A 24,749-nucleotide genomic window follows, 5' to 3' on the forward strand; every position below is an offset into this window, starting at 1 on the left:
TGGTTAGAATAGTGAGGTGACAGAGGACCAGGAAGAAGACACCACAGCTGGATGGGTGTGGGAAGGAAGAAGGGGGTATGCTGGGAGACTGGATAGGAGGTGGTGACCAGACCACTGGCAGGGCATTACAGTTCTGGAAGGAGGTCCAGCTGGCTTCGTCTGATGTACATTTCATAAAGACCTGGAGAAGAGATTTTCCAGGGACAATGGGCCCAGTTAGGGGGTTATTGCAGGGGCCCTGACAAAATGATGGAGCTTGCAGGGTCTGGTGACAGTGGTGACAGAGACAGTGGATGGACTGGAGGTCCTTCACAGAAGGACCCATAGGATGTTCTGATGAATTAGATGTAGGAGAAAGGGACACAAAGGAACACCTAGAAGTACTCCTAGGCTGGGGAGTTAGTCAGTGTTCTATTTTTCAGGGCAGTGCCTCCTAATGGTAGCCTGTCCTAGCTTACACAGCAAACAATATTTGCATGACTTGTGGCTAGGATGGGCTGGCCTCAGGGAATCCAGCCACCCCAGACCCCAGCGGCCACACTGAGCACTACTGCAGCAAGCTTGTGACGCTGGGAGTTCATCCAGCAGGAAGCTCTGCTTTAGGGGAGAACTGTCCAGCTGGAGCCGAGTGTGGGCTGCAGAGGGCCTGATGAGCGATGGAAGGTCATGCTGTGTGACAGGCAGTAAGCGTGCTCTGGATCAGGGTACTCCCTCAAGCATCAGAGACAGAAGATTTCTAGAACTTGGGGCTTGGAGAGATTTTAGATCGGTCTTGTCCAACCCTCTTCTCCTCCGTCTCAGGTGCTCATTCACTTCCTCAGTTTATGAGTACTGCACGTGCCTGCAGCCGTGCTGGGTGCTGGGTGATGGTGCTGCTCAGGGGGTGACCTGTCTGTAACCTGAAGACATGGAAATGGGATGGGAGAAACCCACTTACATAGCAATTTGGTATCTCAGCATGTGACTGCTGGGCTGGCAGTTTTTATGTATTTTCTTTTTTAAATTTATTTTCATTGTGTTTTACAAAAGGATTAGTTCAAGATGGACTGAGGACAAAAATAACAATTACAGCAACAGTTTCTTGGCTGGAAGCATCTGCCTCAGGGAGTCACAGCCAATCAGTCACGGCCAATCAGTAGGTGCCGATCGGGCACCTACTTCTGCTTGTTCCCTCCCACCTCCTTCCCGTCAGTAGCCCTAGATGGTCTCAGAGATTTCAGGAACCTGGTTTTATTCTGTATCCTCTACCCCGACATGTAAAGAAGATGATGCTTTTGGCCTTTAGCCTTTTGTTCTGTGAGCGCGTCCATTTGCGGCCTCCCTCTTGTCTTTCCCTTCCCTCTGACTTTAATGGCTCAGCCTCTTTCTCTTTCACAGTGGGTTTTCCAGCTCTCTGCTTTGACTTCCTTCTCTGTTGTCCTCCCTGCCTCTGCCCAGAGCATTCCCTCTGGGGGGCTTGTGCTGGGCCCATACCTGCAGAGTGCAGGAACTCACTATTTTCTCCTTTTCTTCACAGACAACCGTGTGCTGTGTGCCACAGTGACCCAGGGTTCTCCGGACCAGACTGTGACAAGTGGCAGTAAGGTGACACTGCTCTGCACTTACAAGACCTCAGACTCAGACCCAGACTTATACTGGTACCGGATAAGGCCGGATCATTCCTTTCAGTTTATCCTGTACAGAGATAACACTGAATCGGAAGATGCAGAGTTCACTCAGGGCTGGTTTTCTGTGCAGCACAGTCAGACCCGGAAAAACTTCCATTTGGTGATCTCCTCAGTGGAGATTGAAGACAGTGCCACTTACTACTGTGCCTTGAGGTCCACGGTGATGTAGGTGCCAGGAAGTCTGCACAAAAATCCCTGTGTCCCAGGGCACAGCCTGGGACAGCTACCTCTCAGGGCTGCTCATGTCTTTGAACATGGGGTCCTTCTTCCTGGTGACTTCTTGTTCCAGCCTGGCCTTTAGCAGGGCCCTAATGTGTCCTCTGCTGGCATTCTTGATTACTTGGCTCTGCTCACAGCAATGTCCCCACCTCACTGAGTCACTTTGGACAAGGTATGTAACTTTTTTGGGGGGATGTATATTATTCCATCTGGAAAATGAAAATGTGATCTGTTTGTTCTTAGCCACTTCTCAAGAACATCCTCATTTTACCCAAGGTAAGGTATGTGAACGTTTTGGAAAAGGCCTTCTTTACACATAAAAGGTGAAGTTGTGGGGAGGCTGGATGGACGTGCCTTATCCGTCTAGATTGTCCTAAACCCATTGACTCAGAGTGCTGCTGACGCCTTCCTTTGCGAAGAAAGGAGCTGCGAAGTCACAGGGTGAGCCCTGCAGATGGCAGTGGCAGAGGCAGTTGCTGGGAAGTGTTGCTTTTCCACCTGCAACCTCATGAGGCCCCTTGACTGCGCACGTAGGCACAGAGGAAACCACACCAAGTTCCAGGGCTCTGTTACCTGAGTGGGTGCGTCTGGAAAACACCGTGGCCTTGCTGGGGTGGGAGTGACGGAGCGTTTCAGCCACACAGGTGACGTCTCCACTCTGGGAACACAGCCACGCCAGCAATGCAGCAGCACTGGGGATGCAGCTCCGCCAGGGGCACTGCTGTTGTCTTGCTGTAATAGCAGCAGCAGGAAACCTGGGGCTGGGTCCCTAAGGCAGGAACCTGCAGGCTTGGGGCACAGGAAGCTGCGGTGTGACCTACAAGCTCAGTGTGGCTTTTGCCTAACAGTTCACGGCCCCTACTCTCCCCCTGCGGTGGTCCACTATGAGTCAAACCAGAGGCAAGTGACACACAATGCACTTTAAGAAATGCAACAGAGCCCATTTCAGGGAATGGCAGGAAACCATCAACACCAAGGGCCAGGCAAGAGTCAGGGTTCAGTGACCTCAAACTCCCCGTGCACAGATTGCAGGCAAAAGACAGTAAAGAAGCTGTTTTTACAGAGCAACTTCAGGGGCTCATTCCTCTCCCTCCCTCCCAAACCCCTGGTATGGTGGGCTACTTGAGAACAAGCCCATGTCTCATGCACATTTACACCTTCAGTGCACAGCCTGAAGCTTAAAAGGAGTTGATTTGTGTTTGTTAAGTCAATTAATAAAAAAGTGCATTTCCTCTGTATTTTACTCTGATCTCTGTGAATAGCTTGGGGAGTATTTAGAGGAAACTGTAGAAACCCTGCTGCCTGCACAGAGAGTATCCGGGAAGTCAAATGTAATTTTGTTTGTAAAGTATTAGGAAAAGCAGAAACTGGGTGAGAATGCCAGTTTGGGTCAAATCTAGTGCTGGGTTGAGCAGAGCCTTCCATGTTTAGGTAAAGGGCACCTGCTCTCCTCCCCCGAGGGCAGATTTTCCTCTTGGAAAACGGAGCTGGGTTTCTCTTGGCTCCCACTTTCTTCTTCTGGAGGCAAAGAAAGTCAAAGGAACAAAATATCATTTTCAAAGTCCATCAGTTGTTGAAATAAAAAATGAGTCCTATATCCTTTTATAAAGCAGCATATAAAGCAGTTAAGACCATAACCCCCACTCCTGGGACTTTTGTCTTTTCACCAGGCTGAAGGGTGATCTGTGATAGTTGCTTTCAAAGGAAAACTGGTTTGGGTAGCAGCCATTTAAGTAAAGGTGGCACAGGTTAAATTGAATTGCCGAAAAGTCAGAAGCCTAGCAGGTAGCACCTCTGTGGGCTCTTGATTTCTTTCAGGGAGTGTAGCGTTCTCCTGCTAGATGGCCTGCAAGTGAAGGAAAATTGTCAGAGTTGTTAGAGAATCACAGACTGCCCATGCTGGGAGGAATCAGAGTGGTTCTGTAGTTCTGGGGATGACCAGTCCTTGCTGGGGCTGTACCCTGCGGACATCACTAATCTACTGCAGCATGGCAGTAGTTCAGTGACTGCCAGTCTCAGTTTATCCAATGCACAAGTCACAAAACCCGTTGCTCTCTTTTAGTCATTCTTAACACCTTGTTTTCACAGATGCAAAACCCAGGCCCAGAGAGGCCAAGATAACCTGGTGAATTAGTGACAACGTCAGGACTAAAACCCAGATTGGTAGTGCTCTTTTTATGCAGCCACACTGTGTGTGCTATTGGGACTGTTGGTTAAACAGTCACCTGTTTGGGAATGACTTGGTATTCTTTCAGGCTGGGTTGGATCGGTCCAACACTCTAAGTAAGCCTTGGATTGTTCTGAGACTGGAAGTATTGGAGTATTGGAACTGAGGAGTATTGGAGAGTACTGGAGAAGGAGCTGCATAGGCAAACTAGGCCCTGGTTCCAATTTCATATCTAAGATTACCTAAAGAGGGAATGTAAGTAACAGGCAAATAATTAACGTCTCAGCCCTGAGTGCCGAGTAGTGGCTGTCCACTACTAATGGGGGAGTAGCTTCATCTCAAAGATAGTCTGATCTATGTATGAGAGTCCTATGATTTAGAATTGGGAGCTGTATTCCCTTTGTCTAGGAAAAGACAGGTTTTCCCCCCTCTGAATATTCTTCATGTGAAGCTTTACTGATAGCTTTGCAAACAACCCATGGTCCTTGGCCAAGTAAGTGAAACAGCAAATGAAGAAAACTATTTCTCCTTATTTATCTTCTGGTTAGAGCTAGGGGTTACTGACTGATACTACATTATACTACCTAATGGGTTTTGAGTCTGGCTTGCAGTGAAAGAAAGGAAAACAGGAGACAGGGTGTCATGCTGTCTGAGATGATCCACCTTATTAAATTGTAATATGTCTCTGTGTTTTTTCCCTTCCCAGTGATTCTTGGTCTCTTACCATTTCTAAGTTCCTTTTCTCCATGTGCAAAATAGTTTGGGTGGAGGTAGGAATAAGAAGCAGCTAATTCTTACCTTAAAAGAAAAATAACTTGGCAGTCAAAAGAAAATTTATGGCCACACTCTTGGCAAACAGCATCCGGAGCCCCAGCACTGTGAGAGACAGCATGTTCACCTTTTCGGCATGAACTGTGGTTCCACAAGAGAAAAGATGGTGGTTTCAGCAACAGACTAAATTCCCTTCCAGAAATTGGGTCCACAACACTGTCACCAGCTGTCCCAGATTACCATAATTTTCCCTGGTCTACAAGCCCAGCTTGATGCCAGACAGCCCTAACGCTGCTGCTCACACTGCACCAGGCAGGCTTTGGGATACCATGCGTGCAGTCAGGCAAGTTCTGCTGCTGGGGGAGTCAGCTGGGCTCAGGTATGGCTTTTGTTCTCTTTTGAAATCTGATGGTTTTTGGCCCCATCTGACAACTACAGAGTTTGCCTTAATCCTCAGTCCTGAAGTTGGCCCTTTGATTTCAACTAACCTTTGGGTTCACGGCAGATCCCTGAAGTTTGCTTTGTGCTTTCAGGCTCCTTCGGCTTTAGTTTACCTGGAACAAACAGCAGTAGTCAGAGTTACACTGGCAACCAAGAGGCTCAGAGGATATCAGGTCTTAAAACTGGTAGAGATTTTAAGCAAGTAAACTGAGGACCAGCCGTGTGACTTGGTTAAGGTTATATAGCTATTTGCACAGCCAACATACTACCCTTCCTGGGCTCATCCCATTATGCTATGAGGCCAGCCTCCAGGTATGCCTCTAATTTGTAGGAAGAAGTAGGATTCTTAATAGCATGATAGGCTGGGCTGCTCTTTGTTTTGGCATTTATGCTAGATTATACTTCATGTGGATTGTCAATCCCAGAGCCTAGTAGTAGGATAGCCATTAGCATGAAGAAGACAGTGGTTGGTGCAGAGTAAAGATGGGGATGAAATAGGTTGGGCTTTATCTTAGACTCCAGCTCAGGGATGCAGAGAGTTTAAGTCCCAGTCAATGATGGGCTGTAGATGGGCCTGACTCTTGTTCCTAGCATGATGCTATATTGAAAGCAATCTGTCAAGAGCTTCTATCTCCAAGTTTCCTTTCCCCCAACTTTTCTCCCCTACAATCCCAGCTCTTTAAGACCAGGTACAACCTACTTGAAGAATTTGTCTTCGGTTCAAAGTCAGTGGAGTGCAAAATTTCATCGTTATGTTGAACTGAGCATGTCACTGAGTTTGGATCTTCATACCGACCGAGCTTGACAGCATTGTACTTCCCACTGGGAGACACGACAACAGCTGGGTCAAATTCTATTATTTTCTTGGATGAGTTGATATTTATATTTACATCCTTGGGGTAGAAATCCTTCACCAGACAAGCAACATTCGTCCCATTTTTCATGATGAAAACGGATGGTTTGGCAGGAGGCTGCCTTTCTGCAAATACAATCAATTTATTTCATGAGATGATTATTCACAACATGTGGGAGTTACACAGTGGTGTTTGCTTCAATTCCCGTGGCAAGCACTGCAGTGCAGGGTTCCTGCATCCTGTTAGTGACCTGGGCTTGTTAACACCTCTGTGAAAGAATGGCCAAGGGAAGCGGAAGTGAAAGGCAGATGGTTTGACTTCAGTTAGGAGCTGCTAAGAGAGATGGCTGGAAGCAGAGATGGAAAGTAACAACTACAAAGGAGTTTCTAGATCATCTGAGTTTCAATTACAGATATGCAGGCTGAATATGTGTCTGTGTCAGTTGGTTTATTTTAAATGCATGAACGCTTGGAGTGAGATCGGAGCAGGCACCCATGCTTTGCATTATGTCAATTAAAAGAATCAAGAGTCTGAGAAGGACCATATAACTGGTTCAAACACTCTCAGGGTAGTAGTGTTGGGTCACCTCAGAGAGTCATCTCCATTTTATGGACTGGATGGGATCTGCTGCTTAATTGGTTAAGTGGCACACCTCTCTGCCTTTAGGTGAACAGGTACTCTGTTGTAAGGGACTACCCTGCAGTTTCCTTTGAGTATTTAATCAGAAATAACACCTATCATTCTCAGGAAGTCCTTTACACATAACATCAGTTTAAACCCAGTTCTTGCTTTATTTCAGGAGGAGCTGTGGGACATGGGTCTCAGTTGCTGGTCTACTCCCGGCCCTTCTCCTCTCATGCTTCACCTTGCACCTGTCTGCTGCTCTGCATATGCATCTTTTTTCTTTTCTTAAATTGAAAGCCTTGAAGCTTGAGGGAGGTAGCAATGATTTTTTCCCCATTGTGCCTTACTGAAGTTTCTGAAGTGTGATAAATTTTTTTTTCTGTGGAGACTTGGATTCTTAGGCTATCTGCTAAATAAAAAACCCTGAATAAGTCCCAGATCAGGAAAGACAACTAGCTTCTGAATGGTGATCTGAATATATTGTCAATCATAGCTTAACTGCTGATTTTCAATATGGCTCTAATATTTAAGACATAGGTGAGTTTGGCTTCTTGATAGCCAATTAGAAATGTTGAATTCCAGTGTACTTCTATCTATTACTGCCTGCAATCAAGGCACAAGGTGATGATAAGGAAAAGGTCTTGATAGTGAATGTAGAAATGCCATGGCCTTTCTAATGCTCTATCCTGAATCTGGATTTGGGCCTCAGCAGCAAAGTGCAAATCAATTGGTTATTTCTGGTTGAGAGAGAATGTCTGCTAGTCAGGAAGTTCCTCCTGATCACCACTTTGTAAATGGCCCATGGCCCATCAGGGCTTTCCTAGGCAATCAGCTGTTCTGAGAAAACCCCTCATCACTAACTAACACCACATAGTTCTTCATTTTTTTCCCGCTGTCTGGAGCTCAGCTAAAAGATTGGATTCTGTCCCAGTTACTCGGGGCAGGAAATTCATTCCTAAGAATCTGGCTCCTTGTATTTTTGCCTTTAGCGCTAGACAGGAGAGGAATTGGAGGCTCTTCAAAAGGTTCTCCTGGAATCTGCTTTCAACTACGTGAGAAGTCATAGTTTTGTTTCCCGGCATAGCTGAAGCCACTGATAACAGACGCTGATAACTCTAGCAGTAACGGAAACCACAAGTTCTGCTCATTCATCAACCTCCAAAATTTTGACATTTCTTGCTCACTCTACTGACTTTTGTGAGATGTATTCTGGTTGATTTTCAAGGCAGTTACGAGTTATAGAGAAAAGAAAGCAGTCCACTGAAAACCAAAACCAAAATGACCCTATCTCCTTGGTTACCTGACCAATCCTAGACTGATTAAGTTGGATAATTAATTTTAAAATTTAAATTCAAAGGCGGTTGTCAATGATCATTTTGAGATGGAGTAACCAGGTTTGAATAATTTGAACAATGTAATATAGCTTAAAGGACAGGTGTCTGAAGAAGTTCATACACTGATGATACTGAGCTCTGTCTCTTGGTCAGCCCTTCAGATAGACATTTGGTAAAGCATTTTTCTCAGGCCCTCTTTCTCAATGAACATCTATCTGTTCAAAACAATTGTTTGAAAGTAAAGTACTTTTTGTAATCCATTCTTTGGTACTGTGGTAACCATAGAAAAACCACCTGACTGAATTGAACCCTTTAAAAAAATGCAATGCATTTAACATAGTTATCATATATAACCTAGTTTTTTTTTATATTTGACTTAAACCAAAATTTGAAGTTGTATAAAATTAGCACTATTGTAGTCCAAGATTTAAATTAAAGATTTGATTGTATATCTTTTGAGAACTTCCAGTCTTCTTGGTCCACAAATATAATTACATTTCAACATGTATTTCAAAGTGCTATTTGTTTTGGACAACTGTTATTTTATTTTCAGACTTTCTTTCTTTTTTTTACAACTACCAATGCAATGCTAAACTATGTGCTGGTAAACATAACAAAAAGAAGTATATGCCTTTCTTGAATGGTCTTTCTTATTCAGAAGCTTAGAAATCATCTGTGTTTTGGATTCACACAAAGTCCTACTGGTTCCCCGAGAACTGCTGCATCTATAACACATCACTCATAATTTCAAGGCCCTCTGCCAATATGAGATTTAACTTGAATACTGAAATATGTTTGTTCTACTTGATTACTCTGCCCACGTTAACCACCTCTCTCCTAAATTTTTCCAGTTGCAGGACATTAGTTTTCAGGCTGCAGTGAGGCATGTACACTGGTGAACTTAGCCAAAGGGATGTGTAAGAATGAAGCAACTTCTTAGGGAATTTGGGCCAAAGTGTCCCTGCCACTGCCCACCCCCCCACCCATATACTCAATTCATCTAGATTTCTTTGGGCTTTTGGGATGCTGTGAAGATTTCATAAATAAGTGAGAGCTATAGTTTTAACATATGTTTCTTAAAAACAAGAATAGTTACAGAGCTACTTCAGTAACTCAGCCTAAGGTCTTTACTCTGGCTCCCTCCACATCTGTACCATTCCATCTCCTAGTTATGTAATGCAAACTGGATAGGAGCCCCAGTACCAAGACTCAATTTATTCCTCCAAATATACGAGAAGAAATCAACTCACGGGACTCCACGAAGAGTTTGGTGCCAGCTCCAAAAAACATCTGCCGGGTGTCCCAGGAGCACACTGGATGCTGCCTCACAGGTAACCAGCCTGGGGCTGGCTCTGGGCTACCCCATCTGTGCCCTGCCTCCCAGCCTAGAGACTCCACAGCTCAGGGGACTACAAAGTTGCCCTTGATGAGATAAAAGGGCTGAGTGCTCAGAGCCTCAGTTCCCTTTGAAGATAATAATAGATTAACTGCTAGATAAGGATGTAAAAATGAAATCCCTAGCCAGGAAACCCTGGGACAGGGAAGAGGGCTGAGACAGAGCAAGAGAAGAGGGTGAGAGGTGACTGATATAGCTGCCTTCAAAATAGAACATTGAACCCCCAGTTTATTGGGAGGCCTCTCCAAGTAGAACACAATAACTCAGGAGTAGGGACGGAATGCTGAATACTGACATTTCTTGTAATGAATGTCAGGCCATGGACTGTTTAGATACAAATCTTGTACTCAAATTTCGGTTCCCTTCTCTTGGGTCACAAATACTGCTTTTTGATTAGAAACCTAATTTCTCCCCTATCACTCAGACTGAGTCTCACAATCATAACAAATCTGCTGCTTAATTCCCTGAGCCCAATGACAGGCTTTTGAAGGACCTGAAGATTGAACAAGAAATTGGTAGCTGACAGGGGAGCTCAGTGGTGCTGTGTGTCATGGATGCAGGGCAGAGAAGCCAGTGCCTTCTTTAGACTGCTTGTGTTTGTTTTATAATTTCTCCTGACTCTGTATTCTAGATACAAGCTTCAGGAGGATGTAGGAATCATGTGAAATGGGACTGAAAAGACCATATAGATTACTCTGCTTCATTACCCAAAATCAAGAATCTAGGACTAGAGCCAAAGGTAGTGACAGTTGTATAGGGTCACTATTTGCTGTCACAACTTTAAGGACTGGGGAATGATCTGAAATCCTCATTCCCCCTGCCTGAGTGTCACATCATGTTACCCTCCATCACTGCAGGAAGAGAAAACCAGAGAAATAAACTAAATATCATTGGGGAGCATGAGTCAGCCTCCTGGTAGAGGGACTAAGCATCAGTTTCATCCTTTCCTTCCTCCCTAAGATGCCCAAAGGCACAGCCTCAGAGATGTGATTCTAACACTGCAGATAATTCTGAATTTCAAGTGGAAATGATTTTAAGGAAAAATGAAACACAATACTTTTTGCTCAGCTGCAATTTGCCCAACATCAATCAAACTGCAATCAGCTACAACATGATTCTGTTTCCCCCCTTTTCATTGCTCCAATCTCTCTCCCCTCTAAGATAAGAAAATGCACCAAATTCCACTATTTCCCTGGAAGCAATAGGCAATCAAGAACCTCTGTATGTTTATATTATCCTCTCATAGGCAGAGACCATGTTGACACTATCAGTCACTTTCAGGCTGTCAGCCCTGCCATTCAGGTACCTTTCCCCACTTTCTCCAAAATAGACAACATCAGAATCTAACCGCATAAGGGATAATGCTTCCCCTATTGGACTTGGCATTTTGGAAAGCTTCTGAAAGACTGTTGTTCTCTAGGCTAGTCTCAGTGACTGACCGTTGGCACTACCTAAACTCCCTGAAGATAGCCCCTGGATTTCCAAATGCTAGAACAAATCCCTAGAGGACAGTGACTCAGGGAGAGCATCATTACTTCTCTATTGTCCTGAAGTTGGTGGCTGTGCTTCTGCATTGGATGTAGGCTCCCAAATTCTGGAGAGAGTCCTCAGATTCAGGGTTAATGGGGAGATGAGGGTATAACTGCTCTTGGCAGACCCAGATGAGGATGGGAACTTGAAGATCATTCATTTAATCTGAGGTAGGTACATTGATCCAATGATGTTCTCAGCAAGAAAAGATAAAGGCAAGATTGGCTTTTGTCATCTGAGGGAGAGAAGACTCTCTTGATCTAACTCCTTCTTTAATAATATTTTTCTTTCTAACTCTCCCTCTTCCTACACTGCGCCCATGACCCTTTTTCCTCATAAACAGTGAGAGGCTTTCCTCATCTAGACCTTGCATTTTTCTGGTTCCAGCTCCTGACCAGGTGGCCAGAAGCCTGGCTAAGGACCTTATTTAAGCAGTTGTAGAATACTTATCAACACTAATCCTCAGAACAGAGTTTCCAAGCACACAGAAAATTTTCCTTAGAGAAACCTAATGAATTTGTCCTCAAATTGTATCCTGACTCTTTGCAACATCATCATCATGGATTTGACTTTAGAACCAACCTCCTGATTTTCCAAGTAGCTCCATTCAGTCAGGACTATGTTATGACAGCTCCAAGGCAATATATGCACTGAAGTGAAATGCACAACTTACTTGGTTCCACGGTAAGTTGGGTCCCACTTCCAAAGGTGAGCTGTTTTGCTGAAGCACCACTTCAGGCATTATTACAAAAACCTTGCTACTTATTTTCCCTCTGTCTGGTCTGTCTGGAAGTGGGTGGGTACAGCAGAGCAAATGAAGCTGGAGACAGAATTTTGCAAGCGTTTCTGAGATCTAAACATGGTATTTTGGCAGCTTGTTTGATGTGTATTGTCTTCTGAGTGTCGACCTTTAGGGAAGTCCCTGGGTTTTCTGCTATTATCTCAGCCTGCCATACCTTACCCCCAGATCTTGCCTCAGGATCACATTTTCATGGGAAGAAGTGAGTCATTTTGGTTTTACTGAGAGTTGCCAAACAGCATTTGTCAGCAGAAAGGCTAAAGTCAATCGCAAGGACTGTGCCTCAGTCAGAGGTAGGAGGGCATGGTGATTGGGGAAAGAACCATTGATGTAAAAGACTCAGTCTGTCCAAAGCTTCATAATAATTACAATGGCTACCATTGTGTAAGTACTTCACTACTTACAGACAGATAGTATCTCATAGTATCTCGTGTTTATTTGACTCCAACAAATATGATCATAACAGATCCCATGAAGGGACACTATGAGGTCCATCTTACAGATGCAGTCACTGAAGCTAAGAATGGGGTAAGATAGTGGGTGGCTGAGCTAGGCCTCACTCTCAGGTCTCCAGACTCTAGTTTCTACCCATTGAACCAGAGTACTAAATGATAGGACTGGAAGGAACCTCAGCTGTCACTTGTCAAAACCTCTGTGGTCACAAAGGACTAACTAATGGATGTATCGGGAGAGCTTCAACTCCTTTTCCAGTGTCTCTCTTGTGAAGCCACAGAATTCCTACTGGGTCATAAGACAGTCACATCACTGAACTTGCTTGCTTTTCCTACTAAATTGTCCCTAAGAATTGGTCTGGATGGTAGTCAGGATCATAGCATGCTAAAGCTAGAAGACACCTCAGAAATCTTTTGGTTTACCTAGAGAGAAACTAGAGTGCAGTGAAGTTAAGACACAGAACTTGTCACTCAAAGAGAAAGATCTTTTTCTCTGAGTTCTTGGTTTAACATGCTCGTCACTGCACTGCACATTTACTAGATATACTGTAGGACAGGTCTGCTCATGGCCTTGATCTGTAAATGGGGAATGCATGGGGATTAAGTAAGCTGGTTCTCTAAAGTTCCTCAGGTAGAGGGGAGACAATGAAGATGCCCCAGGAAGGGCAGTGGATCAAGAAAACTCCTGCAGCACACACCCCCATTCTGGATTTTATCAGAAACCTGGTCCCAGCTCCTCAAACCATCCCTTGCTAAATTACATGCTGGAGGGAGTTTTCAATGACCTGAAAAGCATTTCCCAAGCAGGCAATTTGGGAAAATATTTAACGAAGATCAATGCCCAACACAGCAGTTGTGAGAAGGAAAAACGAGTCACTTACTTGGTTCTACCTCCACGTAGGTTCCTTTGCCAAAGATCAATGGACTCCACACAGCTGATAAACCTACTCTAAAAACTGCCTTGCTTTTCCTCTTTAAGGCAGTCACGGCCTCAGTTGCCAAGTCATGTGATATTCATTGGATGGGATTTCCTGTCTTGTCTGGCCTAACCTCATTTCTCCTGTCTCGGGGACTGTCCTTCAGGACAAAGCAGGAGGTGGTTCCTGCATCAAATAGAAGTCCAAGCTTTTGCCATGTTACAGCTGGAATGTGTTCTCTGCATGAGAGAGACTGGAAAGGGGTTTCTCAGTTTGATCAGAAGAGAGAGGTGAAATGGTGGTGATAGACTTTGGGCTACACTTAGGCAGGACAAAGATCTAGTGAATTATATACCCTATTCATTCCTACCTTCTAGGGAATTCTCTTTCTTTGCAATGTGGCCAAGTATTGTGCAGTTGCCTTACTTCTTAGTATTAAATAGAATTGGAGTCTTTAGAACATTTTAATAACATATTCATGAATATAAAATTTTAGCAAGCTTTAATGACATTCTCAGATTTAAAAGTGACAGTTAAACTAGCCTCTCTCTATCATCTGTAAAATTCAGAGTGTATGAGGTTGCCTATATGTCCCTCATAAAAATCAGGGAGAGAAAGGCAGGTTAGTTTACAGCTCACAAGGGACTGCAGATCATACTTTGGGTATCACTGAAATGGACAGTGGTTCTTAGTTATGGTGAAGTTGAAAGAGGTCAGAAAACCTGAAATCTAGCTACACTCTGTCTCTTACTAAGTGTGTAATATCGGCCAAGTTCCTTAAATTCATCAAGCCTCATTTGCCTCCTTTATAAAATGAGGGTAATCTCTGCTGTGTTGGGTTTTACAGTTGATGAAGGGCATATAAGAAGCATTCTGTAAACTAAAAAGCCTCAGTGTGATTATTAGAATGTTTATTAGGTTTGACCCAGAGAGAATAAGCATTCCTTGAAGCAGGGGTGCAATTTCACTCAGCTCAGAGTTCCCCAGGGGCAGGGTTGTAGAGAAAAGTTGCTGGGGGAGAACAGAATCCTACTTCTTTGGTGTCTGAGAATAGATGCCCACTGAGGGCTGTGAGGCCTGTCTCCCATGGTCTTTCTAGAGGTCAGGTGTGACCTCCCTTCTATTCTCCCATCTTCCCTCATGAATCCCAAAGCTGAAGTCCAAAAGCCACTTGCTCCAGACACTGATTACCAACTTGACCCCTCCACGTCACTAACTGTCCTCCAGCCACACAGGCCTCCTTGCTATTTTCCCACCCTCAGGCAGTGCTGTGTTCTCTCTGCCTGGAAGTGCTCTTCCTCCAGATCTCTGCATGGTGCTCACTACGTCACCCCCTCAGGCCCCTGTTCGATGCCACCTTTCCATGAGGCTTTTGTGACTCCTCTGTTAAAAGTTGCACACTGCTCCTCCCACTAGTACTCTGTATCCCCTTCCCTGGTTTACTTTCCTTCCAAAGGCATATTGTCACCTAAAAACTATGTATTTCACTTATTTAGTTAGTTTACCATCTGTCTTTTGCCAGTGGAATGAGAGCTCCAACATGCCCCCAGCAGCTAGAAGAGTGCCTGGCATAGAGTGACAGGGACTTGTCACAGGTTGCAGAGCTGGCTCTGCAGGATCCTAGCATACTTTCATTCCTATTTCCTTTTGTCTTACACCACAGCCATAGACCACTTGCCCTCTCATTCATTCATTCATTCATTGGTTCATTCACTCATTCAGCAAACATTTATTTAGGGTCTTCAGTGTATTTGTGGATACAGTAAGGAACAACTTAAGATTTTTTGCCCTCACTGAACAAGGAAGACAGATGTAAGTAGGCTTACAAGGTTTCAGGTAGAGATGAGCGTAAGGAGATTGAGGAATGACAGTGGGTGTGGGGAAGGCCCCACTACAAGAGTACAGACTTGGAGAAGGAGTGGGAGAAAACCATGTGGATTCCTCGAGAAAATGGGAACAGGCAGAGGGAACTGCAGGTCAGAGGCTCCATTTGGAAGATGTCATCCTATTGAGGGAGAGGGAATGCCAATGATGGGAGTGGGAAGTTGCCTCAGAATTTTAGAAACATGTGGATGAGCCCAGGATTTTGGGGGCTCCTCTTCCTGGGGGTGATACTCTGATCATTGGATTTTTCTGAGTTTAGGGACCTTCGAGGGAAACAGCCAAACTCCTTCAGACTCTGTTGGCAGTTTGGAAAAGAGCTCATTAGAGGCCTGAGGGGGAGGCTGGGCCAGGCAGGAAAAAACCTCCATGTGTGCCTCAATCAAACTGCAGTTTCAATAGAAGAGTGGGGTTCTTAAGTGCACAGATTCTCAATCAGACATTGGGTACAAATTTTGACTTTGTTAAGTTGGGGCTTAGGGAACCCCTCCCAACATGCAAAAGTGCAGGTAATAGTATTTCATTCTGCACCATCACTGTGGGAACTGAATAAAGTGACATTCATTATTAAAGCACCTCATCAAGTAGCCTGATACATAGTAGGCACTCAGAAACTGGCAGTTGATATAATGATGATATGTCATAATACATATTATTCTAAGTCCACATCATATCCTACTTTGGTGAAGATGTTCCTGACCACCGTGGCCTTTTTCTAAGCACCTGTCATTGTCACAGTCAGCAGCACACATTTACCTTGTGGCACTTTATGCCATGCTACTGTGTCCTGGTTCTGTTTGATGAAGTTATGTGACCTCCCCAGGTTTTCTCTATCCAGAGGGCTAGAAGGAGTGGTGGGCTTGGGGCTGTGGGTTTGTGAAGACCTGTTCTGTTAGTTTTGTCCTACCCAGGAAGCCTGCAAGTAAGAACTTGAAAGAAGCTCCAGAAGAGAGAAAGCATGGCAAGGAAGGAGGCTTCTGAGAAGAGAAAGGCAGTTTGCTCTTCTCTCTAATACTGGTCGGCAAGAAGAGAAGGCACCATTCAAAGGTCTGGACTCTGCCCTCTCTGGATGCCCTTATCTTTTTATTTCAAAGGATAATGGAATGCACCAGGTCAGTGTTTCCTAAACTTCAATTAATCACATCTCCTTCTGTTTTTTTTTTTTTTGTCACATCCATCTGTTGTAAATTTGTTCAATAATTTTCTTCAAATTTGCTTACTTTTTAGCATAAAAGATGATCAAAAGGAAACTTTAAATCACATGGGTTTGGCAACCTAGTTATACTATTCTGATACTATGAAAGCTCAATGAAGATGAAAAGAAAGTCTATGTACCATCTAAAGCCATGTGTTATGCCTTCCACGTGCAGGGAAACACTGAACCAAGTATGTCAGTAAACAAAAGAACTCAATTCATTAGGCAGAACTTGGTGAACCAAGAGAGATAAGGGAAATCAGTCATTAACTTTGTGGGGAATGTGGATAAACTGTTGTTTTAATGAGAAATTTTAAAGCCGATGAGGTCTAAAGGCCAGGGCCTGAATTAGTTGAATTTCCAAAATCTTACTGTGATTAAAAAAAAATTTAATCAGAATTTCCCTGCTCTGACTCTGTTAGCACAATTTTGGATCTTTATCTTCTTCTGGATGCAAAGCCCCTGCCCCCCTTCTCCCGGTAGTGTGTGAGGTTTGGGAATGCCTAGTCTACATCCCTCTTTTCCCTTCCTCTGCCCTCAATGCTATGCCTCATTCATTTCATCCACCCAAGACTGTCCTATCAATACCCAATCAGTCTCTGAGGGGAGCCCACCACATCACACTCTCCCACCTCCCTCTCTAGAGCCTTCTCTTACCTTGGAAAATAGAAGTTGAATGCCAAGTCATTAGGCCAGAGGGTTTTGTTACTTTCTCAGTAGGCAGCTCAGTAGATGTGGGACCATTGACACCGTTGTTAGACTTCCCTAGGACCATTGAGATGGGGTTTTGCTATTTGTTTATTACATTCACTGACTTAATATTAATATCCACTAACTGGAAGCTGCTGCCCAGTGGAGACTGATGTTGTTTTTTATGCAAGGCACAGTTGAATTCAAATGCTATTTAAATGACATGAAAGATGCCTTCTTTGCTGGGTCCTTTGACAACTTTATCATAGATTCCTTTATAACAGTTGGTAAGTGAGTGGCACCATGTCCTCTTAGTGCACCATGAGTCCTTAGGGAACTATTCCTGGCTGTGTCCAACAGATTTTAAAGCATTTCTTGGTTGGAAGCATTACACATTCACTTTGTTCTGCTTGGAATCTTGTCTCACTGGGAACTAGAATGTTCCAGCTTCCTCACTAGTAACCTGACTTTCATTTGCAGCTTAAACAATTAGAAACAGATGTCTAGAAAGGGTTTCTGTCTTCTAAAGAGAAGTGCAGCAACACCAGTGGCGACCCTCTGGCCTCCCTCTCTGCCTGGGGGGCTGAGTTAGTTCTGAGCTACCCTGAGAACATGTGCTTGGTTGGCCTGAGGAAAGTCAGGATTATTTCTATCCAGAGACACCCTGGTAGAATCACCCAGACTCAGATCTGCCTTGTCCCTGGTCAGTCCTGACTCTCTCAGGAAGTCGAGCTGATGACTTTGTGGTCTTGGCAGCCTGACCTGAGTGTGGGACTGGGCAGGATTGGCTCAGTCCCCCAACCTGTGTGGGTTCTCTCACAGCACTGGAGCCTATTTTTTTTTTTTACAGACAACCCCCTTCCAGCTCCCATGGAGGGGACTAACCGTAGCTCACATCTTCTCCAAAGTGCTCCTTTACACGATTTTGATGCTGTTACTACCATTTCCTGACATTTCTGCACCCACCCCCACCCCAGATGGAGCATGCCTTAAACAAGAGCAGAAAAGTGAGTTACTTACTTGGTTTCACAGTCAGCTGGGTTCCTTTTCCAAAATGAGTTGTTCCATAACACAGTACCAAAGGGCATTCCAAAAACCTCCATGGTACTCCCTCACTTCTTCTTCCTGTTAGCCTTAGGACTGGGGGGTCTTTAGGGCTCGTCTCCTAGAAAGATGGCTCCTGTTGCTTATCCAAGTGGTTCATGAGGACTTGATCCATTGCAGAGAGGGGTAGTTTGCTTTTGGAAGCTTGTCTGAGGGGTAGGAAGGAGCACATCTTCCTGTGGGAGCATTTCAGTAGAGTGCACTTCATGAAGTGCTCTGAGTTGTTGCTATTGTTTGAGATTGTCCTCACTTTCTAGATCCAAACCTAACTCTCAGTCTTGGAAAACTGGCATCACCCTTGGTTTGGGTCTTGGATTCATGACTATTCCAGAGTGAAGGCACTTTAGGGGCAGATCACAAGTGGCACAATACTAAGAGACAGGGACGTGTGAAACGCTGATCAGGCAGCCGTGACTTACAGCATGGCCAGAGTTAGAATAAACAACTATGGCTGCTGATTGCCTAAAAATAAATCAGTCTCTCTTTAAATTCATCTTCCCAAACTGCAAAGCAAAGCACTCAGGCAAATCTCTGGAGGGATTTGGATTCAGAAATTCCATATGGGATGGCTTATATCATGCTCCTTTGCAATAGAATCAACACAAACCAAGACAAGAATCATCTTTAAAGAAACACCTTTTTGTATTGCCCAAGTGTGGCTGTAAGAACAATTTCACCCAAGGGAGAAGAGCAGTGAGTGAACTGGGGGTCACCTCTCTTGCTCCGGTCAGTTTCCTGACATCCTTTCCGTGTCACTGAGAAGGAGGGACAGCCACGTGCTGCATTCATCCCCTGGGGCAGGGTAGCCAGCCTGAAGACACCTCAGGCAAATGCCATGTTTGCCCCTGCAGTTTTTGTACAGGTCTTTATGGCTTTTGTAGCATTGTGCGTATCCCACCAATATCACAGGGCTACAGAGCTTTACAAAAACCTCCCTGTGGTTCCGCCCTTAGCGGCCTCTGAGAACCCCTGTGACGGATGCTTTCTCCAAGGCAAACTAGAAAGATCAAAGGGTTTGGTGGTTAGGTCAGGGCAGGCCTGCCCAGATGCTTCTTTCTGCAGCTTTTCTGCCCTGTTGTCTAGACTTGCCCTGGAGTTTGTGACCAAGAATGGACTTTTGGAAATCATCACATCTCCTCCTATCTGTGTCTTCTGCCAGTGTCTTCTCAGTGGTTTCCCACAGAGGACTTTGTCAGATACCTGAGGTCGCAAGTGGATTCTACATACTGTAGGTCAGAAAAGGTTTGTGGTCAATGTAATTTCTCCTGTCACCTGCTAAGCTTCTGAGTCACCTCTGCCTGCTGCACTTTACACCTGAATAGTGTTACACAGTTTACAAAGGCAAAGGGCTGTCCTGTAAATGTAACATTTTATCCTCTCCATTGACTCCCTGGTTGCTCAGTTCAGGGCCAGTGGCCCCTATGGTTGCTTTGTAGAAATGGCAACCCCACTGGGTAAATGCAGAGGCAGCCTTTGGGTTCAAGCTAGGCAAACAGATGGCACCTTTGTGTGCTTTATGAAAGCCATCCCTTTCTCCAGCTGATGCAGCCCCAACACCACAGCCTCAGCACAGCTGCAAGCATGAGCTAAATTTTAGCTGTACTTGTCCCTTTGGCCAAGTACCCTTGTGCAAGACACAACCTGGGCAACAAGACACAGTGGCTCTGCCAAATTCAACCAATGCTTTTTCTTTATTTATTGTTTGACCTCTGATTTTTGACACAGTCATTCCCTCCTTGAAAACCTTCTTCTGCAGCTCAAAAGACACTGGTTTTGGTTTGTCTTTGATCTCTGTATTTAATCACTGAAAATAAAGTCGTTTACTAGGCTCATCGAAAATGACTTTATTAAATGTTAACCATTAAAGGACATTGTGAGTTTTGCTATAGTTATCAAAGGGAGCAGTACTGAAAAAAGATTGATCCTCACTTTCCCTGGAGGATCTTATCCAAATCCATGCCTTGCTTTAAGTATCACAATTTTTGTTATAATATTTGTGATAATGCTTTCCCACCCTACATACATGTGGCAACTGTGCTCCATAAACTTCAAGCAGCTTCATCTCCATACACAGAGTCTAACAGTCTTTTGCTGATAACCCTGCTCCCCAAAAAAACAAATAGGAAAAAAGGAAAAGGAACAAATATTATAGTCATAGTAATACAGAATGTAATAGGGAATGACTTTGTGCAGAAAGCAGCCTCCAGTTCCATAAAATGATAAAACTGACCCAAATACTTGGTTGGACTTTTGAAGTCAAGGACAATGGATCTGCAGGTCTTCTGGGTGGTGCTCCAGGGTATTCCAGCTGCTAATTCCAGGGTGGCTATGCTTTGGTGACAGGGCGAGGGCTCAGTGAAGGCCTAGGCTGACCACATTGCCTTCAGCACCCATACAACATTTCTGTGATGACACTTCAACCTTTCCATTAAAAGTAACACTTACTTTAAGGGGCAGGTAGTTGGATGGTAACTTGAGTTTTTGGTAAAACCATTATGAAGAGGAATAGAACAAAATGGCTTGAAGAGTTAGTGGGTCAAATAATATACTTAGCAACTGGACAGGAATTAAAAGAAGCTAGGATTTTAAACTGAGAGCCATATAAAGCCCCAAGGATGGATAAATCTAGTCAAGTTCCTCATTTAGGGGCCCCCTGATACACTTGACTTTTTCAAAGCCTTGCTTACTTTCTCTGTGATGCTCACCCACCCGCAGAAGTGAGCTTGACAGTCAACTGATAGGAGTTTGTTGGCACATCTGTAGAAGTCTGGAGCTACCCTCCAATCCCACAAGTGGAAGACTTCATCTTGAGCTGTTATTATTATCTGAGATCTTGGAAGGCAGTGATTTTAAGATGTACCTCACTTATGTGTAGGTCTTGAATAAGAATGACCCAAAATATGCAATATCATAATTAGAAGTTTTCTTATTTATTTTACCTATATAGTCAGTAACAGAATTCATTGTTGTCTTAGAAATATTTCATATGAACATATAGTTTTTATTTGTTTGATTTCCTATAGACTCAGGGAGTTCTTTGAGCAGAGCAGTATTCTCTAAGAAAGCATGCTAATTATCAATAAATGTATTGCATTTCACTTTTTTACTGTTAATCATACTGCAGACTTCTTGTCCACTTAAAAATGAAAAACACTTTATTAGAAAGTTTTTGAGACATTCTAAAAAAGAGAGATTGATAGAATCAATGTAGACTCATCACCTAGATCTAACAATTGTTAATGTTTGCTATACTTTCTATTTATTTTGGTTAAGTTTTTAAAAAGAAGTTACAAACATCATGACAGTTCATTCTTAAACACTGTTAACATGCATTAAAAAAATATTTTCCCACATGACTATAATATCACTTCCCAATTAACAAAATGAACATTTCTTTAAAATCACTTAATAGCCAGTCCATGGTCAAATTTTCCTAATTCTTCCCAAAATGTCTTTTACAGATTAAAAAGAAAAAGAATCCAATTAAAGATCATGTATTTAATTTGGTTGCTAAGTCTTTTAATTTCTTTAATCTGTAACAGTTTTTCTTCCAGTGCTTTCCCTCCATTGTAGGTTTTTTCTCTCCTTGTAACACTGATTATTGAAGGCCTATTGTCCTGGAGAATGTCTCACCTTCTGGATTTTTCTAGTAATTTCTTTGTGGATCCTTTATCTTGTTCTTTTAGCTCCCTTGTCTCCTGTTAGAATGAAAGGTTTGATTAGGATTAGTTAATTATTTTTGGCAGGAATACTATGTGAGTGATGTTGTGTCTTCAAACCACATCATGTCATGTTTAGACATAATGACTCAATAAGGCTAAGGTCGATTACTAGTATGAGATGGGGACAGAAAAAGATATCTTTTGTGAAGTTACAAATTCCCATTGCAACCAGTAAGTAATCTGAGACTTTAAAGTGTTTTAAAACTTTTTTTTTGGCTTGGAATATTTTTTTCTGCATGATTTCTTGTGTGAAGCAGGAAGCTAGTCATATTTCTTCTTTCTGTAACTGTGAATGCTTCCAGTCTGCTCTACCAGGAAGACGTTATAAACTCATCAGTAGATGCTGAAAATTTAATATGTGAAAGAGTCTGCTTTTTTAGAAAATAAGTAATCCAAGGATGATATGTTCCATTTCTGCACTAAAAGTGAGAATTTCATTAAACTGTTATCTCTGTCAATTGTTTATATTCCCTGAAAACAAGCTCTGATTTTAGTTTGAGTTGATGTATTCTATCCTTTAAACTATGAGCCCAGTTATTTTGGACAACCTGAGAGGAAGCCTAGGTATAGTTTTCTTCCCCTGTGCATTACTTTTGCTCTTCTAGACTTAAAAAGAGCAACTGGATTTGCTATGCTAACTGGAAATTGTAATCCTAAAATGAAGGGATAGATTCCTGTGCTCTTGAAGCAAACACATGCAGGGTCAAGAGAGGAGCAAAGGAGGGCCCAGGACTCATAAACTCTCGGATCTATGGTAGTAACATTGATTGGTCCTCTAAAGAGAAAAGAAATACTATGTTCCCAGGAAATACCTTTCAAAAACACGAGATTAAGTGGGTAGGGATAGATAGTGCCTTTGCCAGGGGATGAGGAGACTGCTTAGCAGTGTTAGGTCAGAGAGGGAGATTTCTTGACTCTGAAGTAATATTCCTGGTTGTACTGTGTCTTCCACTATCTTCAAGGACCAGCTCAAGATTCATCTCCAAGAGCTCTTCCCAGCTAACTCTATCTATCAAAATATTCCCTGACACCAACAGCATACTTTGATTTTCTGATGAGTCAGGTGTTGTTTATGAAGGGTCTGTAGTCTTCGTCACATTACTGGGCCATTTGTCCAGGGCTACTTCATAACAATCTTCTTGCCATCTCTACTTCCTCATTTGACAGTTTCCTCATCAGAACAAGACACATGAACTGTTAGGATTTGGGAATTCAGTGTCAGAGTTTCACCTTCTGGATCTGCCTCTAATTCAGAATACATTATTTAAGAAAATTTGGACTCTGTAAGAATGTCATATTCCAATGAGATGAAATTCAATTCACAACAACCATTGTCCAAGCACTTAGGTTGTTTTGTACTAGGAATCGAGATTTTTGAAGGGAGGAACTCTGTATATTTGAACAGACATGGGTTCAAATTCTTGGTTCATCATATACTAGCACGTGACCCAGTATACAAGGTCATGGTCATTGTTAGTTCTATTCCCTTTACTTTTTCCATGATATTTGTTTTACATCATCATGAGTATAGTTAATAAATGTTAAAATATGTGATTGGGATTATTTATTACTGATGACTTTGGAGATACTTGTTCACATTCTGAAACTATTGCAGTAGACAATATGGAGTAAAATCTTAAGAAAGGAATAGGGGGCAAGTGGGAAGCAAAATTCAGATATTATATATTATTTTTCCATGACACTCAGAAGACTCCTCCTGATCCTGGGACCTACATAGTGGATCACAGCTGGGTCTTTTTGTACAAAGGCTTAACACATGTCAACCTCCGTGGTACGTAGTCACAGTGAAATACAGCAGTTCAAAAACCCCCTTCTTCCCCTGTCCTTGGCATTTTGCCATCACCACCCTCTGTCATCTGGAATACCTCAGAGATTTTCTTTCACTAAGGCTGTTATTGTGGTTAAATGATATAACTCAGAGGCACAAAATTATTACAATCTTGCAAATAAATAAGTAAAACATTAAGAACCTAAAAAAACAAAGAGCAAAGGACAAATAAGAAAGTCTCTCATTGTTTAACAAAGTTAAGAAAATGTTTTAACCCTATAGTAATAAAATATGTAAATAAAGCATTAGTAAGCCATTTCTTTGGACAGATATTCAAGCAATCTTTTTGCTTGAAAAGGTGGTGTTCCCAATGCTGGCAAGATGTTGGTAACAATATAGTTGTATTTTTATTGGAAGCCAATTAGTTAATATCAATATCAAGAGAGTGAAAATATCAATACTAGTTTGAGTAAATATTTCTACTTTGGGGGATTTACTGTGAGAAAATACTATATGTGTCTGAATATAAAGTGAGGTTTATTATCCTCAAAGAAGATAAGAGTCCTCTTATATTTGATTCCTTACAAAAATTACAAAAAGCAGTATTATAATACTTTCATTCAATCATTTTATTTTGCCTAGTTAAATATAGGTTAGTGAAGACACATTAATGGGCTGATTTCAGTCAGTGCTAGCTCATAGATACCTGGCTGAAGTCAGCTGATGGGGTTAGTGGAAAAGAAGACTGACTAATTTAACAAAAACTTAGTAACTATTCTTGGTAGTATGACTTCGAGATTTTAAGTGTTTTATATTTTATAGACAAATCCTTTAAAATAAATGTTTTGTTGCAGATAATGAATATTCACTTACAGGATAAATGGCAGAACAGTAGTTCTAATGTTTTGTGAGTAGGTATTGTCTTAAAAATGTTTTAAGATATGGATTCATGATGTGCTATAATTCAAACAACTTAGACGCAAGTGAGTTTGATATGCTATTGAAAAATGTTTGAAGATTAGAAAAGCATCTGAACTGATGACAAATACATTGATTTTAGATGCTTGTAAAATTTTATGAACTATGAGAATGGAAAAAAAGCAGTATTTCAAAATGAACATTCTATTTTATATAATACATGATTATAAATATGTATTGTGACTAAATAAGTACGTTTGAATTTTTAAAGTGGAATTT

At 42.7% G+C, this 24,749-nt stretch overlaps 1 protein-coding gene and 1 gene segment (V, D, J or C); both read right to left on the reverse strand.

Moving 5' to 3' along the window:
* The window catches only part of LOC108407831 (T-cell receptor alpha chain constant-like), a 660,854-nt gene that overhangs the window by 76,421 nt on the left and 559,684 nt on the right, over nucleotides 1-24,749 (reverse strand).
* Nucleotides 1,844-24,749, reverse strand: part of LOC108407833 (T cell receptor alpha chain MC.7.G5-like) — a 37,080-nt gene continuing 14,174 nt past the window's right edge. The window contains exons 3-7 of the mRNA XM_073211534.1: nucleotides 13,136-13,189; nucleotides 5,966-6,244; nucleotides 5,313-5,378; nucleotides 4,852-4,965; nucleotides 1,844-3,732 (exon numbers count right to left, since the gene is read on the reverse strand). Coding sequence (XP_073067635.1) covers nucleotides 4,853-4,965; nucleotides 5,313-5,378; nucleotides 5,966-6,244; nucleotides 13,136-13,189 — 512 coding nt within the window. The 3' untranslated portion in view covers nucleotides 1,844-3,732; nucleotide 4,852. The remainder of the gene's footprint in view (nucleotides 3,733-4,851; nucleotides 4,966-5,312; nucleotides 5,379-5,965; nucleotides 6,245-13,135; nucleotides 13,190-24,749) is intronic.

The sequence above is a fragment of the Manis javanica genome, chromosome 8 (genome assembly GCF_040802235.1).
Source record: "Manis javanica isolate MJ-LG chromosome 8, MJ_LKY, whole genome shotgun sequence".
NCBI classification, from domain to species: domain Eukaryota; kingdom Metazoa; phylum Chordata; class Mammalia; order Pholidota; family Manidae; genus Manis; species Manis javanica.